At 40.9% G+C, this 18,899-nt stretch overlaps 2 protein-coding genes across 3 annotated transcripts in view; one reads left to right on the forward strand and one right to left on the reverse strand.

Annotated features, from left to right (window-relative positions):
• Positions 1–3,932: 3,932 nt before the first annotated feature.
• On the reverse strand, positions 3,933–7,714 carry si:dkey-251i10.3 (uncharacterized protein LOC553498 homolog). Its single transcript, XM_044217314.1, has one exon. The coding sequence runs from the start codon at positions 7,640–7,642 to the stop codon at positions 5,273–5,275; it is 2,370 nt and encodes a 789-aa protein (XP_044073249.1). The 5' UTR covers positions 7,643–7,714; the 3' UTR covers positions 3,933–5,272.
• Positions 7,715–14,270: 6,556 nt separating this feature from the next.
• Positions 14,271–18,899, forward strand: part of ccdc93 (coiled-coil domain containing 93) — a 35,379-nt gene continuing 30,750 nt past the window's right edge. For both annotated transcript variants that reach the window (XM_044215708.1, XM_044215709.1), the window contains exons 1-6: positions 14,271–14,429; positions 14,879–14,992; positions 15,231–15,325; positions 16,517–16,628; positions 17,026–17,124; positions 17,902–17,958. In XM_044215708.1, the coding sequence (XP_044071643.1) occupies positions 14,331–14,429; positions 14,879–14,992; positions 15,231–15,325; positions 16,517–16,628; positions 17,026–17,124; positions 17,902–17,958 (576 nt within the window). In that variant the 5' untranslated portion in view covers positions 14,271–14,330. The remainder of the gene's footprint in view (positions 14,430–14,878; positions 14,993–15,230; positions 15,326–16,516; positions 16,629–17,025; positions 17,125–17,901; positions 17,959–18,899) is intronic.

Consider the following 18,899-nt stretch of genomic DNA (forward strand, 5'->3'; position numbering starts at 1 on the left):
CTGTAGTATCTAGGGCAGCAGGATGGTGCATGTGGATTGAGTCAGAATAAACTACAGTGTGTGTGTTCATGGTGATGAAGGAACATGTCACCCAGTGCAACAGTGTGGCTCATTGATGTGTTTTAATAGTTTTTGGAAAACAATGGAGCTCTATTGCAAAGAGAAATAATATATATCAGGCTTTGGATAGACACAAAATACTTATACCAATATAGAGTATTGCCAACCCTATGCTTTTTTTCAACATTTTCCACAGCTGTTTATGCTGTCATATCTTAAAAAGCCATTTTTATTTGGTACAAAAACTGTAACTGCAAACCTTCAGGGCCAGGGAGAATGGTCTGAACATGGCTACAACTCACTACCCTGCTACAGTGATTCATTTATATTTTAACTGATAAGATGACTTGGCAGGTTCTACACACCATACTACTCACAGTCCCATGGGAGACTCACTTAACCCCAATAATTAGAGTGATAAAGGAAGTCTGGTAGGTAAGAGAAGGGCATGGGGGCTTTCAATTAGTTGTCAAGGGCTACTTGGAGGCCTCCTGACGCAGCCAGAGAACAGCCAGGGATTCAATTCATCATCCTGCCTGTGCCAAACGCTAAGGGCCTTTTCATTATCAGAACACTGAGTCCCACTGTCGGCTCCTTCAGTATAAATGTGAGTGATGGCGTGTGCATGGTGGGTTGTGGGTGTGGATAGTGATGGAGAGGTGGGGCTGGGCCCTCATCGTAAATGTCATCCCCATTGGACCGTTGCAGGTCTCAGCTCCAAAATAATAGGTCCTGTGACCTCTCTGTTGTCTATAATTAACCTCTAACCCCCTCCCTCCCTGCCTCATCTGCCAATCCCCAGATAGCCATGATGTGGGAGATGCTGTTTGCCAAGCCTCTCAAACCTCGGCTGCCGATTCTCTCCCTGTAGGCAGAGGAGGAAATTGGGAAAAGGGTGTGGGAGCAACAAAAGAAAATGGCTGCTGCTCTTGTGTTCCAGTGAATGTGCCACATGTTTGGGATGACCTAAGCACTCTGCATTATGTGGCAGAAAATTAAATCTTTTGAAATGCATCTTTATCCATAAGAATGTGAATTTATCTACGACAAGAGCTGAGAAAGATTAGAGTCAGGGTCATAAATACATACAAAAGTGAAATCCTTTGTTTTTTGTCTGGGGAAATACATCAAAATCCAAATAAAGACTTATTTCCTATCCCTTCATACATTTGTGTCAGCGGAGAATGTTATTTCAACTGTTCACATTACAACAACCTACACCCACAGGGCACGAAGCAGAAATGGGGAGATCCCTCTTTCAATGAGTGTTTGACATTCTCTCTGTCTGTGTGTGTGCTTGACATGCTGTGAATCTGCATTAACCGCAGCTGTGCCATGTCTCCAGCAGCAGGGGAATAGCCAGGTTTGGACAGACAACCTTGGCTAAAAACAGAAAAAAGAAATGAGCTGGAGAACACAGGTACCTCCCCTGTGCAGGCTTACTGACATTTACTACAACAATGAAACATCCAATAAGCAAATTGTGGCAACGGTAGGTGTCGACTAAATAACCCCAAATCACAATAGAAAGTCAAATGATCCCTTATGGCTGGAGCTGACACCTGTACAAAATGACATTTTGAGGACACACACATAGACAATTGCAGGAGAAGAATAACACAAGGAGGAAATGAGACATAGAATGAGAGAGTTTTTCTCTGTCTTCAGCAGCAGTCAGGGAAGAAAGGCATCTCTCATCTTCAGGCAGTGGAAACAGAGAGGAGTCATTTGTGGTGCACCATTGTCTGTGCAAATTCTTGGGACTATGAGGAGGAAATGCAAATGCCCTATTGCTGGCAGCACCACAGAAGCTATGCCAGCGTGTGTGGCATATTGAATGATAATGACAAAGCGGGCTATATCCCCTGTGAGAAAGCCTGCAGAACAATGATTACAGATTGGCCGGTGTGTCCCTTAGCATCACAAGGGACTCTGATTCTAATGCTAATCAGAGCTACTGCCCATTGAAATATATCTGTACTTGCAAGGCAGGAGGACATAAGATAGAATATCCCAGTTAGGATGTAATTGTATAATGAAGCCCTGTTCATTTTGATATTTTAGCCCACAGGAATTTATACAGTGGGTTTTCGCAAGCTTGACCTATTGCGCCACCTGCTGGCTTCAGGCTGGTACCAGGGTGATACAAGCTTTATTTTTGTTCTAGGACACTTTGAAGCAATTATTCCCCGCCGGGCGTAACATGTTGATGTATGAGCTTGACTGTATTCTGTGTTATTGTTTTTTGAGGTGGAGAGCCTGTTGATGCTTCATCTCCCTCTGTTAGTTGGATCATACAGTCACGCGCTAATCCAGTCTCAATACACATGGCACATGCAGTGGGATTTATCCCTGGTTCAGGTTTTACCACTCTCATCCCCCCTGCTCCATTAGCTTGTATCAGTCACACTATCTCCCCCAACCCTTCCTCTCTGAATGTACTTTATTTTCATTCCGAGGAGCGAAACAAGAAGGAGAGCTGAGGCAAAGTGATGCTCAGCTGCACACTCAATGTAGGTTAATGGAAGGGAGGAGAGTCTGAGCTCTGGCCAGCTCCGATTGGCTGGCTGGCAATGTGCTGCTTCTCCGCAGCACAACCTGTCACTGTTAATCAGGGGCCATCTCTTAACAGCCAGCCAGGGCTATCGGAGAGGTGAGCCCATTGCTATTCAGGACGAAACAGATGATAAATCATTTGTACATAATTAGTGCTCAGCAAGGTTACAACTGACACGTATTTTCATCTTAATTAGGAGGGAAATTTGTTCCATTAATTTAATTTGGTGCGCATGAGTGGCTCTGCACCTAACTAAGTTAATCTTACACCTGTCAGGGTGGGAATGGAGTTGGGCCTTGGGTTACAGGGGAAATGGGAAAGAGTCCTCTATCAGATTGTTTCATGCACAGACCTCCAACGTAATTGGACTGTAGTGAAGCAGCAATGGCAAATAAAACTGCAGCGTTGAACATCTACTGCTGTGTGTAAGAGAAAGCCACTGTTATGGGTATTTAACTCCACTCAACTGTACTTCAATCAGTCTGGAATTACTCTGCATGATGATAAATACAGTAAGATAAATCTTTTCTTCGGTCACATCTCATTAACACACTGCAAAAACCAATCAGGGGGCAGAAAATAAGCCAGTATTGCATATTCAATGCTTTGCAGCCAACCAATAAGGTTGGCATAAATGCTCCTTCATCCTAGAACAAATATTTAAACAGATCTCACAAATGGGCATTATGGAGAAAAACATGTTCCATCATGAGGGTTGTATGCCATTCACACCCCTAGCTCTCTGATTTACAGCCACAGCAGCCTTCAAATATTTGAGTGAGAATCACTGTCTGATCTCGTTGCAGTCCAGTGGGCAGGACTAAGTCCAAGGACTAGGTCTCTTTTCATTGTTGAAGGCTGTATGAAGCTGTAGTAATTGCCCCAAAGAGGTGGTTCAATCGAGAGAAAGGTGGAGAATGACTGATTTAGTAACTTTAAGGTTTCTAATGGAATTCTTCACTGCCTCTCGGGCACTCAAGCTGACAACCATAACCTGAACTGATGCATAGTCTATTACAGGATCCCCCATTTTAATGGAGTGTCTATCATGTGGAATACAGAGATGTCAGGTGCCAAAGCATGCACTCTCACCCATGTGTGAAGGTTTAACCCAACTGAAATGCTGCATGGCCTTACAAATGTATTGAAAATCAACAAAGAAAGAGAGGGGAAGGAAGTCAAGCACAAACTTGTAAAATGCTGTTGTTGGATGCTGTACAACTCATAACTGCGACCCTCTCCATCTCTCAGGCACAGCAGCAGAAACTTATACGCTCATTGGTGCTGAATAAAGTGTGACCAGGCTACACTCAAATAGGTTTCAATGACATTTTTATTCAACATGATGTAAAAAAAAAAGTCTCAAATACCAGGATGCTAGAGCAAATGTTTGGCTTTGATTGACAGCAGGAAAATATTAGATGTAAAGTGAATGCACATACCACTGTGTGTGTAACTGCAAAAGCCTTAAACAGCAATGTGAATGCAGTAGTTGGGCGACAGAATAGAAAATGATGCTGATATTTCCCAACACAACAGTATACATTATTGGGGCTGCAACTAAGGATTTTTATAATCCTGAACTGCAATATTAGATCCTTTATTTTCAATAAAATAATCACTGATTAATTATTTTCTCAGTTAACTGACTAATTGTTTGGTCTATAAAATGACAGAAAATAGAGGAAAAATACCAATCACAATTTCCTAAAGCCAAACATGAGGTCTTGTTTTGTTCAAAACCAAAAGATACGAATTTTACTATTACATAATAAAAAAGCAGAAAATCTTACAGTTGGGAAACTGAAACCAGGGAATGTTGCTTGATAAATGACTAATTTGACAATTAATTTTCATTTGATCGATTAATCGACTTATCGTTTCAGCTCTATACCTTGTAATACAGTTGGGTTATCGTTTGAAATGTTAGTGCCAATACCTTAGTTTTAGTAGACCTTTTATTTAATGGGGCATTTTAGATGATCCACTAGGAACTAGCACAGGGTTTGTGGGGTTGAAAATCTCACTTGTTCTAAACCTTAGAACTACATAAGAACTTTGCATTTGAGGCAGAAACTTGACAAAATTCCACTTTTCATTTCAGATTTTTCTTGCTCTGTAGGTGCATGTGTGCTGGGGAGCAGTTAAATGCACTGCACCACTTTGAGCCAAGACTATGTAATACAGCATATGTCAGCAACAGGCAGGATGAATGTGGTATGTGTAAGGCACACAATAACTATTAACACAGCTACACAGTGTAATGCAACTTACTATTGGGCATATAAGGAATAGCTGTTAATAATTCAACTCACAAGCTTGTAACCATATCTTTAACTCCAAAGGTGGAATTTATTTCAAATATTCTTAACTACTTAGTTGACTATCTATATTTGATTTAACAACATTTTTTATCAAATATACTATTTGAAAAGCTCCAGAAAAAAAAGATGAGTATTTGTCAAACACATAATTTCAGCTCTCTAAATGATGAAATATTCTCACAACATGGATTGATCATCCCATACAGACCCACCCAGAACTGAATGTACACAAAGTAGCTAAGTAGTGGAGAATTAGTAACAACCTGTTAGGGTAGTTTAGTTTTTCTTTTTATTTACTTTTAACCAGTGAGCATTTCAGTAATAGTTGTTGCTAATGTTTTCTTTTCCTCATGGAAAAGTCCACACTATCTTTATTCCCAGCAGACACCTGCTTCTTGTCCTTCATCAGCTCCTCCCGAGTCATGGGCTCGATGATGGCTCCCAGCTGGGTGACTACCTTGGGCTTGCTGATCTTTTTAACAGTCCGCTCGGTGATCCAGGTGCGGCCCAGTGGAGAGCGGATGGTGCTCTCAAACTGCACGTGGTTCTCGAAGGGAAAGGGCAGCGAGTTCACCTGGTGGGGGCTGATGGAGCTGTTTCTCTTCTCCGATATGATGACGCTGGGCAGATGTTGATCTTTCCTGGGTGGAGGCGGTGCTGTCTTGATCCTGAATCTCCTGCGTTTGTTGCGGGACTGCTTGAGGCCCACACCTCCCCACTCGCCCCACCCAGGTAGTGTCAGGTCCACCACCTTAGGCTTCCCTGTGTCCTCCTGCTTCCTCTTGTCCTTAAGGAAGTCTGAGATGACGTCGTCCCCGGCAAACGCCTCTTTAATGAGCCCCCTCTGGTCCACCTTTTCATCGCAGTCCTCAGTGACCTCGATGATTGGAGCGAGTGGGACTTGGATGACTTTTGTCTCTTTGGTGAGAACTTCTTTCAGCTCAATCTGTCTCTTCCTTTTTCTGTTTTTGCCTGACTTTTGAGTTGCAGATGGCAGGTTTTCTGTGGCTGGGGGCTGCAAAGGTGCTTTATCAGTTGCTGACTTCTCCTGGCTGAGGAGCTCCATGTCTTCCAGAGTCCTGATCCTCATCAGCCCTTCCTCCAGCTGAGCTGAAGTGTCCATGTGGCTTGCGTCTGCTGTTGCCTCAGCCTTCTTGGCTTCAGCCTCCCAACGGCCATCTGCTATTCCTCGGAAAAGGCTTGTGAACTCTGAGCGCTCCTCTTCCTCTTTGTCTGAAGCATCTGGGTCCTCTGTTGCAGTTTTATTCCCCTCCACCATCTCCTCCTCCTCATCATCATCCACAGACATTACAGGCACTGTGACAGCCTCCTGAGTCTGACGCAGTTTCCTCCTGCTGTCAAACTCTCTGAGGAGCACTTCCTCTTCTGTTTCTTCAACCTCCTCCTCCTCCTCTTCTTCAACTGTATTTCCCACCGCTCCAGGCCGCTCTGCTGTAAGATCCACAGTGTCACTTATCTCTTTCTCTGTGGGATCTTCAGAGAGCTTGCCTCTCATCCAGGGATTTGAAGAATCCAGTCCTTGCTCTGCATCATTTACAAAATCAGGTAGCACCTCTGCATTGCCTGCTTCCTCCTCCTCCTCCTCTTCCTCATTATTCAGTGAGGTCACCAGCTTCTGGGTCAGCTCTTTGTTCACCTCCAGCTGCTGCTGCATGGCTTTGCGAGCTCCCTCATCATATTTGGCCATGATTGCCTTTGACTTGGCCCACTTGCCGCTGTTCTGGTGCTTCAGCGACATCCTCTCCTGCATCCTGGCCAGCTCCATCTTATTCAACTCCTTTAAGGCAGCAGCCGGGTCTGTCTTCACCATTTCATCGAACTGCTTCAGGAACTCTTTACGCTTGGCCTTGTTGTGCACTTTGTGGTATTTCTTGCTCTTGATCTTCCTCTCTCTCCGGGCCTTGGCCTCGTAGTAGGACTGCAGAGCCCGTGCTTTCTGCAGCTCTGCTCGGCGGATCTTGGCCTCCTCCAGGCTCATCGCCCTCATAGAAGCCTCCTCAGCAGGGGTCAGGATGGGGTCATTGATGGGCTGCTTGTTAGTAGACAGGAGGGCAAAGATCTCCTGCTCAAGCGGGGTTTGCGCCGTCCACCTGGTCACCACCCTCTCCATGGGTTTAGGGCCAGAGGTTTCCTGGTTCAGGGGGAAGACCAGCTGCTCGGCCCTCTGGTTCTGTTTGATGATATCTTTCCACCGGGTCACCTCTGTGGCTGCCTTCTGAAAAGCCACATCTCTCTGGATCCTCTCACTCTCCTGCTTGCTGAGAGGGCACTCGATGGTCTTTTTACTCTGCTGCAGGTTCTTCAGCTGCTTCTTGGTCTTGGTTGGGAAAGCGGGGTTTTTTTCCATGGTCGCGATGAGGTCCGACAGATCGATTTTGTCGCCCTCCCCCTCCGCGTTGACAGTAAACTCAGACATCTGGACGGCCGCCTCGGATCTCTCTTCCAGCTTTTTCTTCCTCTTACCATCGAGAGCGCTGATGGCTTCCAGCAGCTTTTGGCGTTTTCGTTCATCCTCGCCGCCGTCCTCTTCCTCCTCACTTGTGATATTTTCATCTGCTTCATTTAAATCCTCCTCCTCATCGTAGCCCACGTCTGGCCTCACCGCTGCGCTCTCATCTGTCACTTCGGGACTCTTCCTTAGATTCTTTTTACTCGCTTTCTTCTTAGAAACTTTAGCCATGCTGGCGTGAACACCACCGGAGTGGACGACTGTTTACACGTGTGCCGTGAATGGGGCCGTTGTCGTAAATTAGTGGCCGCAATGTGAGCAGTACTGTCGCAAAATATCTCTTTTTTTCTTCTTTCTCTTTCTTGAAACAATTAAAAATACAAAAAATGACAACAAGGATGTATATGTGCGGGAATACCTCTGCATACAATTTTATCTAATCTATTGGGATGTTTCGGGTGGCTTTCTACTAGAATACGTGTTCTTAAATAATTAAAAACTAAATAAATAAATAGTCTATCACAACAGTTTGCTATTTTGCTTGGAGTTATTCTAGACTTATGAATGTGGACCTTTCCAAGAAGGCACAGAAGTATGATGAAATCATCTACTAAAGAGTTTCCAGTATTCCAGTCCAAAAGCAAGACTGATTCCTGTCAGTTTGGAGAAGGCAGTGAGGATAAGAGATATCTTCAGAAGTGGGCAGTGTAGGGACATTTCAAGAGTAAGTGGACCACATGTTACTGAAACTGAGCAGTCTGAGGAGCTGTTAACTTTAAATTTGCATAATAATGCAAGGATGATATCTGTGTATAATCTTATGATATATTTCTTTAACTTTATTTTGTCAAAAAATTTATGATGTTTACCTTTATTTATTTCTTATTCACTTTTATAGCTGATTTTTGTTTAGTGCTCCCTCTGCTGGCTGAAAGTGTGCGAGCACGTTGTGTTGTCTAGCTACATGTTTGTGCTCCTAGTGACGTTGGAGAAACACTATGGACTATGGTTATAAATGCCAGATAAGATAGTACATGTTATAATGCATCCTTTTGTGTGATGTCGCATTCAAAATTATCCGTGAATAACAATGAATATTTGCCTGTTATCATCAACACTTCAATTCATCATGGCAGGGAAGCCATGCCCAGAGAAGGAAAAACGACAGATCAAGAGTTTCGGCTGGACGATAGGAAATACAACTAATGGAAAAGGGATAGGGGATATAATGTTAAGCCCCACGGTACCGTTCTCTGCTGTCCCACCTTGGGTATTAGGAGAGATAGTGGTGGACCTGCACCTTTAGAATGGAAGAAAGAGAGAAATATAGATAAGAACCAAGTTAGCAGATATCTAAAGGGAAATTATTCGGAGTATATTAAAATATACACTGATGCCTCAAAAGTAGATGATTATAGAGTAGGAGTTGCATTCATAATCCCAGATTTAAATGTTATGTCAAATAAAAGAGTTAGTAACAACCTTTCAGTATTTTCAGGGGAAATGTTGGCTATTCTTTTAGCCCTTCAGTGGACAGAAAGCAGCAAACCAGGCAAAGTGTTAACAGGTTCAGATTCTAGTAGTGCGTTAACCAGGTTCAAGAGTTTACAGTCAGAAGCAAGACAGGACAAGATGCTGGAAATAGCTCAAACTATCTTCAGAATTACTAAAGCAGGAATAATAGTGAAATCCACTGGATTCCAGCACATATAGGGGTAGAGGGAAATGAACTGGCAGACAAATATGCAAAAGATGCAACTAAGAAAGATAAAGTAAATATGACAGTAAATTATAGTAAGGCTGAAGTCAAAAGCATAATCAAAGTAGAAAATTTGGAACAAGGAAACTAAAGGTAGGCATTACTATAGTATCCAAAAGAACTGTAACATTGTACTGTAACATACAGGAAACTGTAGAACATGTAATTATCAATTGTCCTAGGTACATGCAGGAAAGACAGATACTAAAAAACAAACTGGGAAGAGATCGCATCAAGTTCGGAATAAAGGAGTTACTTCAATTGAACTCAGTGCATGTGGGGTACAGGGCAATATTTTGTTTTTTGGAAGACAGACAGAAGAATACAGGGTAGACATAAGACCATTCTGATCCACACTCCATTTCAGAAGGTGGCGGTAATGCACCAAAAGCTGTTTACTAACCGCCATAAAACATCAGAAGAAGAAGCAGAAGAAGAAGAAGAAGAAGAAGTTTGGTTTGTGACTGGATTGGGATGGCAACACAGGTAGAAAATGACAAAGATGACATGGAGTTTGATGACTGGACTCCGGTTTGTAGAGGGAGAGGTAAAGCAAAGATGAGACAAGAGGAGGTCAGGGCGTCTGCCAGCCAGAGCAGTAACAGAAGCTGAGAGGAGAACAGTTCTGATGAAGGTAACCGGGTTGTTCGCAGGAAGGTGGAGAGAGAGGAATTTAAAATAATACTTAAATTCAGGAGGGAAGATGAGCAGGTGAATATAAGCCCAATAGCGTTATCTAGGGAGCTGAAAAAGAAGTTAGGAGAAGCAGATTGTTCGAGACAGGAACCTGCTGATAAAATGTAGAGATGAAGAACAGAGAAATAAAGCTTTGCAGGTTGAAAGTATTTGCAAAAGAACATTGTGTGAAAGAAGGGTTCTGGGGGAGATTAAAGTTAACTGGGGAGTGATAACAGGCATTCCCACTGATGAAGATCTGGAGAAACTCAAACAAAGTCTTCATGGAGGCGAGGTGAGGAGACTAGAGAGGCTGTTAAAGACAATCAGCGGTGAGAGAGGAGAAGGTTTGTCAGTGCTTGTAGAGCTCCAGGACCTGGTACCTCCGGGTGAAATAAAGATAGGCTGGATGAGTTTCCCAGTCAGGGCTCATGTTCCTCTTCCGCTTCGGTGTTACAAATGCCAGAGTTATGCCGCTTATGGCATATGGCGATGGTGTGCAAAGGGAAGCAAAGGTGTGCCACAAGCGGAGATCACAGATTTAGGGAATGTGGAGATAATGTACAGGCTAAATGTTGTAACTGTGGTGGCCAACAGAGTGTGGCATTTGGGGGTTGTGAAGTCAGGAAAATTCAACAAGTAAAAACAGTAACAACACAAGTTATGCTGAAGTAGTGAAGACGGTGCAAAGACAAAAGGGAATGGAAGAAACAGACAAAAGCAGTCAAAACTCAAGACCAGGAGGAGGTCGAAGAGGGCGAACTACTGAACTGAGAGCAGATAAGCTGGTTGTGTTCATTGCTCATGTAATCAACTGTGCAGATCAAGTTAAACACAAAACAGAGAAAATCCAAATAATTGTGAAGGGAGCTGAAAAATTCTTGGCCATGAAAGATCTGTCCTGGGAACAGATCAACAAAAGACTTGAGGCAGAAGGGAAACTGGGGGTGTTGGGAGAAAGAACCTAATGATTATTCTTCAATGGAACGGCAGGAGTTTAATAGCAAATGGTCAGGAATTTAAAGGATTTGTTAAAGGTCTCAGAAAGAAACCGGAAATAATATGTATTCAAGAAACATGGCTTAAGCCAGCATTAGAGTTTGTAATAAAAGGATATAATAGTGTACGCAGAGATAGAGTGGAGGGAAATGGAGGAGGCTGTATAGTATTTGTGAAACAAGAAATGCAATATGGAGTAGTGAAGAAAGTAAAAGATTGGGAAATGATAGTAATGGAAGTTTGGACAAAAGATGGTACTGTTAAAGTAATACATTTTTACAATCCTTGCAAAGAGCTGTCATTAGAAGTACTGGAGGTATTAGCTGTAACTCTAGAAGGAAAAGTTATTTCCTTAATATATTTCAATGATGGAAATGGTGCCAGAACTGATGTTAGAAAGGTTCACAATCAGCTATAGATCTTACTTCAGTGTCAGAAACAGTGGCGGGTATTTGCACATGGGAAAGTGTAAGAGAAACAACAGCAGGAAGTGACCGCTATCCCATAATAATTGAAGGAGGGCTGAGTGCAGAAGAGAATGGTACTGGAGGAGTAGAGCGATGGGTTTCAGCAGTGCTAATTGAAAAGTTTAAGAAGATTAGTGATAAAGAAATGTAAAAAGTTGATGTTAATCAAGATGTTTATGAATTAAATATTCCTGTGTGTGAATCCATTCTAGGGGCAGCAAAGCAAACGATTCAAAGGAAAGGAGCTAAGCATAAAAGGAAAATCATTCCACGGTGGACAAAGGAACGTGAAAATGTAATAAAATTAAGAAATAAAGCTTTTAAAATGGTAAAAAGAACTCACAGTTTTCAGAATCTTATTGAATATAAAAGGTTGCAAGCTAAGGTAAGGAAAACAATTAAAAATGCAAAGAAGGAGTTTTGGAGGAAGTTAAAGAGAGTATGGATGTCCAGTCTTAGTGGACAGTGGAACTACAGCGGTGACAGACGAGCAGAAAGCAGAGATGTCGGCACAAAGTTTTGTTAAAATTCACAGTTCTAATAATAATAGTGAAGAAGGGCAAAGAGGAAGGGAAAAGACAACAGCTGAGAATAAGGAACTACTGTAGAAAGATGAAGATACCAATGATTTAACAAATATACCGTTCACACAGGCAGCACTGAACCGTGCTCTCAGGAAAACCAAGATGTCAACACCAGGGAAAGATCAGATATGTTACACCATGATAAATCATCTCAGTGAATCATCGAAGGACATCCTACTGGGACTGTATAATAAGGTTTGGGAGAAGGGAAAATGCCACAAGTCTGGAAAGAAGCTGGAAAAGATCACACAAACCCAGAGAGTTATAGGCCTGTTGCCTTAACCTCCAATGTATGCATAACAATGGAGAGAATGATAAATCTAAGATTGACGTATTATATGGAAAGCAAAGGCTTTGTATCAAAATATCAGAGTGGATTCAGAAGAGGCAGGAATACCATGGACCCTGCTTTCTGTTTCGAACATGAAATAAGGAAAGCGCAGATTAATAGGGAAAGCAGAGTGGCCATCTTTTTTGATATAGAGAAGGCTTATGATCTGATGTGGAAGGAAGGATTATTAATGAAACTAAGTAAATTAGGGGTTAAAGGCCTGGTGGAGCAAAGACTTTTTATATGGAAGATCGATTCAGATAAAAATAGGGAAGTGTTATTCAGGAAATGTTTTTGTTGAAAATGGAACTCCTCAAGGGAGTATATTGAGTCCTGTGTTATTTTCTATTGTGATAAATGATGTTTTTCTGAATTTGGAGAATGGGATGGGATTCTCTCTTTTGCGGATGATGGTGCAATATGGAAAAGAGGTAGGAATTTGGAATTTAGTGTGAAGAAAAAACAGGAGGCTATTGTTAAAATAGAAGAATGGTCATTTCTAATAACCTAATAAGCTGGTTAAATCTGCTACACTCAACTTGACAGTACACATGATTGCACTACTATTACTTATATTATTACATTGTACTGTACACTTACTTAGCTTTATACTTCATACCCACTTGTACTTATTTTGATTAGGTGTTTATAGTGCATCATATTTTGATTTGCTTGCAGACCTATTTATTATTATGTCTATTTCTATTCTATTAGTACTTCTTCTCCTGTGTGACGTGGCAGTGAGCAGCTGTAACAAAGAGTTTCCCCTCGGGGATCAATAAAGTATTTCTGATTCTGATTTAAGTGGGGATATAAGTTCTCAGTAGACAAAACAAAGACAATGTTCTTTACACGGAAAATAAAGGACAATAAAGGGCAAACACTTTTTCCACACCGCTGTATATAGAAAGTATCTACCACAGCTATGTTCAAATTTATACAAATTTATATTTAAGAACACAGCTAACAACATTGGTATGTCGTTCATAATTCCAGATTTCAACATTAAAATTGGCAAACGAATCAATTCAATTTTATTTATATAGCGCCAATTCATAACAGAAGTTATCCCATTGCACTTTTCCTAAAGAGCGGGTCTAGACCGAACTCTTTATATTATTAATTGCGGAGAATCAGTGATGGAGTATCGGTGTGTACAGGGGAGATGTTGGTGATTCTGTCAGCACTGCGATGGGTTGAAGATGTGAGACCTTTGGGAGCAGTTATATGCTCTGATTCCAGCTCGTCATTAATCAGCTGGAAACAGACCAGATGTCTTAATAGAGATACAACAAACACTATATAGAATTCAAATGATGGGGCTAAATATGACATTTGAATGGATACCAGCACATATAGGAATCAAAGGAAATGAAATAGCTGATAAGTGTGCAAAAGAAGCCACAAAAATGAATCACACTGACGTTACAGTACCCCTTAGTAAAACGGAAATGAAAACCACAGTTAAGGATAAGTTGAAAGAAAGGCGGCAAAAGCAGTGGGAAGAAGAGAGAACAGGAAGGTGGTTATACAGCATTCAAAGAAAAGTAGGTGTGATGAGGAAAACGGGGAGGAAACAATAATATTCAAGCTACATTTTGGTCACACAGGATTAGACAGTACATTGTGTAAAATAGGGAAACATGATACAGGAAGATGTACAGTCTGTGATCAAGATGAAACTGTAGACCATGCTATGATTTACTGTCCAAAATATGATGCTGAGAGAAGAGAACTGACACTGAACCTTAAAGAAATAAAGATGAGGTTTGATTTACGCGATCTTTCACAAAGAAGTTATAGAGTTAGAGAGTTATCTGTTGTTGTTTCATTATCTTAGGAGAACAAATTTGATAAAGAGAATATAACTATGGTGTGTTTATTTAAGTTTTATTTATTTATTTTTTTATTATTGGTTTTTCTCAGTTTATTTTTTATTTGCTCATTAGCGAATGTCCCGATCCACACTCTATTCCAGTTGGTGGCGGTGATGCACCATAACCGCCATGAAACTTGACGAAGAAGAAGAAAAAAAAAATAAATAAAAAAAATAAAGAAGAAGAAGAAGAAGAAGAAGAAGAAGAAGAAGAAGAAGACGACGACGATGGCGATGGCGATGGCGATGGCGACGTCTGTTTTCCACAGAGTGAGAACAGGGTCTAAAATAGGTGCCCAGTATGACCAAGAAGGCAACCCCATTCAGGTAAGGAGCATTTAAATCAAAATTTTCACACGGAAACAAGACTTTTACTGTAAAAACTGCATATAACGTTACATGTCAACAAATAACATGGAAGCTGGTTAGCTAACGGTGGAGTTGACGGTTGAAAAAACGATAGCTTACAACGGGTGAATTTAAATTTTAATGTCATTTAGCCGTTTAAACGTCTCAATAGTAAGTTCAAAAACAGTTTGAAGACAAAAAATATACAGGAATACCGACATTCCTCCATAATTTCATGCCACTTCATGATGGCAGACGGAAACATCCCCACCGCACTACTTGCCTCCTTTCTCACACATCAGCTATGTGAGTTATAAAACCGCACCTCTGCATCTGTGTGGGATTCAGTGTCTCGCTCGAGAGCACTTAAGCAGCCCGAGTGGAGAATGGTTTTCTACTGAGTTAGATGATGTGTGTTTGGCTCCCAGGTGGAAACCCGAGAGGATGAAGATCAGAGCGTCAAGCTGGCGGAGATCCTGGAGCTCCTGCTGGCCGCTGGATACTTCAGAGCACGGATCAAGGGATTGTCACCTTTTGATAAGGTACACACATGACCTGTTCGTGCTCTCTCCATGTGGGTCCCATCATGTTCTTGGAGAAAACTCCCTGATTCATGCTAAAAGGGGGCATTACTGGTCATACACTTCTTGCTAAACTGTGTACTTAAGTGTCCATAAGTTCAATGAGTTCAGGCAGCTTCACAGGTAGACAGTGCCATTGATTTATTAACAGTAAACCTCCACCCTCACTCAGCTTGTTTCTTCCTTTTCTCCTCTTCAGGTGGTCGGTGGTATGACCTGGTGCATCACCACATGTAACTTTGACGTCAATGTGGATCTTCTTTTCCAAGAAAACTCAACCATTGGCCAGAAAATGTAAATGGTTTTTCAGCTGTCTGACACACTGTGATTTTGAGCTGTCCCAGATGAATGTTGACATTTGGGAGAGAAGTGTGGGGAAGTCTTTTGTCATCAGTCCATTGATTGAGTGTGCTGTGAGACATGTCCACTGGCGGCAGCTTTCAAAGCTTTAGCAACCAAAGACAGGCTTAAGTAAAACATTCTGACACTGTCAGAAATTTGGAACCAAATTCTTACAATTGGACTACGGCTACAACCCACGTCTACAAACCACCCAATCAAAATATGGCATGAATTGACACAGAATATACTGACTGACACGACAATATACTGTACGCGCCACTTTTTAATACATTAAAAAAATACATTTGCGCCAGCACTTTGGCCAAAGCTTGATTTTTGTTTTGCTGCATTTTCAAAACATGGCCATGGATGACACAAGTTGATCCTGTGTGTCTCTTTGCATTTTTTGTCTATTTAAATTATAGTGCTGATTCACCAGGCATTCGTCACACAATCTGACATGCCTCATCAGTTTGACACAGATCGTGACCAAGGTTTTATTAGATTCACCATGTGACATGCAGTGAACCTGCAAGGTTGCAGTTATCACAGTGTGTAGGGATCTGTAGCCAATCTAAACGTCAGATGTACATTACAACCAAAATTGGGTTTATGTCCAGCTGTGTAGGAGTCAGACGACTTAGCCAGTTTTTACTTTTTGGATGTTAGTAAATTTTAGAGTAGACTGAGCAAGGATGTTGTAGGTGAAAAGGGATAATTTATCAGGTTATGTATGTATGGTTATCATTTTGTCTTACTGGATTTGATTTAATCCAGGACATCCCCAGCGTACTCTTCAAAATATTTTGTTGGTTACTAAAGAAATATAACAGCAGGGAAATCTTACTTTTCTTATTTTTACTCTTTGTAACCTATTAGATGTTTTGATTATTTTGCATATACAGGTATGCCAATCATGTAATATCAAAAAGCATAAAGTTTGCAATCTCCTGAAAGCTCTATTCATTGTGACTCCAGAGGCCAAAGTAGATCTTAAAGGGAAATTATTCTTGATTTTATTTTCATAGGATTAGGATATTTTGGATGTCATTCCTATTGGTTTTGATAATAATGTAGTAACTGAAGTCATTATAGAGAAAAGATTGATTCAGTCAGTGACGAGTGCTTTCTTTCTCTTTGCAGAGCTCTGACAGAGAAAATAGTGTCTGTGCTTCCGAAGATGAAGTGTCCTCATCGTCTGGAGCCCCATCAAATCCAAGGGCTGGATTTTATCCACATTTTTCCAGTGATACAGGTGAGAGAATTCATCCTAAACTGAGACACAGACTCATCCCGTATTAATATTCAGCATCAAATGTGGCCATTTGCATAGAGAATTTAACAACAGTAATAATGATAAAGTATGTGGTTTCTGTTTGTGAAAGTAGTTTTTCACTCCTATCTATTTGTCTGGCAAATTTGAATGAAATTTGTATCGGCTGATAAGATTTGGCTTGTGATCTGGATCTGTGATTTCCACCTTTACTTACTGTAAGAATTCAGTATCAACTCATAAATGTGTTGCATTCACACATACAGTTTTGCTAGAAAATCCAGTCCAAACAACAGGCCCAGTTGGAGGATGGTTCAGCGTTTGTTGAAGTTCTGGTTATTTTTGTATCTGATCAACTGTGTGTTGTGTCTCCTGCCAGTGGCTGGTGAAGCGAGCCATAGAGACCAGGGAAGAGATGGGCGACTATGTGAGAGCCTACTCTATTTCTGAGTTCCAGAAAATCCACAGCCTCCCAGAGGTAACAGCACAGTACTAGTCAGTCACAGAGCCAGAACTTAGTTGTAGTGGTTGGTGGAGTGACATCCAGATGATGGACAACTCCTTATACAGCTCATGAATGTTCTCAGGAATGTTTACAGCAGTTATTTGAATACTGGAACATTGACAGGTTTATAGTTTGTCTGATTTGGGAACTTAGGTGGTACCAAATAATGAATGCTCCAAGATGCCTGAAAATGTGAGTTGTTAAGAGTGATAACTCATAAATTACACCTAGGAAAATGAGTAGAAACACACACAATCCAGTAAAAAAAAAAAAAAAAATGAAATACTAAGTCAAATTTATGAGATACTAAATCACAATTATGGCATTCTATGTCAAAATAATGACTAATTCAGAACTATGATTTTCAAAATTATGACACACTAACCCAAAGTATTGACTTTCTAAGTCAAAATACTGAGATACTAAGACAATTTGAAATACTAAGTCAAAATGATGAAATAGTCAAAATTACGAGAGAGTCAAAAATGTGACTTACTGTCTTATAATTTGACTTACAATGAGTATTTTTTATCTTCATCATTCCTTACTTTCATTCATTTTTTCTTCTCCTTGTGGAAATGGGCCTATATATCACAAAGTGAAAAACATAGCCAAGTTCATCATGGTCAGCTCAAGTAAGATATTTGTAAGATGTTGTGTAAGATTGTACATGTAAACCAAAATGTTGTTAGGCTATATTACATAAGTTGTCCTCTAAATAAGAACTGTTATTTATTTCCTGTGGTCTAGGATGAAGAGTTTCTCCAGAGGAAAGACGAGGCTCTGAAGACAGTTCTGGATGTATTGGTGAGTTGCTACACCATAAGGCATCGCATCTTCTTCTTTTGGCTGCTCCTGCCACAGTGGATCAGCTGTTTCCATCTCACTGGCAAACTGGTCCCTGCCCAACCCGGCATGGAGATCTGATGATCAGTATATACCATCATCCATCGCATACATCAAGTTAATTATGTAACTACTTAATTGAGAATGTAAAAGCATATACGAACTAGAAGAGTGCACCAAATGCTGATGAATAACACGCCTATGTCATTTGTGTGTTATCACAATGCCTTTTTTGCTCTTCATGTGCCATTTCACACCATTTAGTGTCTACCGACTTATCAGAATCAGAAATACTTTATTGATCCCCGAAGGGAAACTCTTTGTTACAGCAGCTCGCCTTTACGTCAGTGCACACAGGAGGAAGTACTAGCAAAAAATATAATACAATACACTATAAAAACAGGTCAGAAAATAAATTAAGTACCAGGTGGGTATAAGTATAAAATAAAATAAGTGTGAAGTACCAAGTGGGTTTACTGGTTGATGATGATAATACAGTTTAATAATACAATGTAATAATATAAGTAATAATATGGACAGCGTCTCCCACCCGCTCCATGACGTGCTGGCTAAACAAAGGAGCACCTTCAGCGGAAGACTCATCCCACCAAAGAGCACCACAGAGCGCCACAGGAAGTCATTCCTGCCTGTGGCCATCAAACTATTTAACTCCTCCCTCTAAGGATTAGTCTGTATGACCCTAGGTCACTAAACTGGACATTGAGCATTACATCTCCGCCATAATTAATAATAATTGTGCAATATTCTGTTTACTACTCAAGTGCAATATTAGTTTTCCCTTGTTAGTTTTTCTTATTTATTGTTACGGATATACCTCAATTACTCTCGACAGTACATGCACCTCCGCTTTTACTATTATTTATTACATAATTAGTGACATT

Source organism: Siniperca chuatsi, linkage group LG12 (genome assembly GCF_020085105.1).
Source record: "Siniperca chuatsi isolate FFG_IHB_CAS linkage group LG12, ASM2008510v1, whole genome shotgun sequence".
Lineage (NCBI taxonomy): Eukaryota > Metazoa > Chordata > Actinopteri > Centrarchiformes > Sinipercidae > Siniperca > Siniperca chuatsi.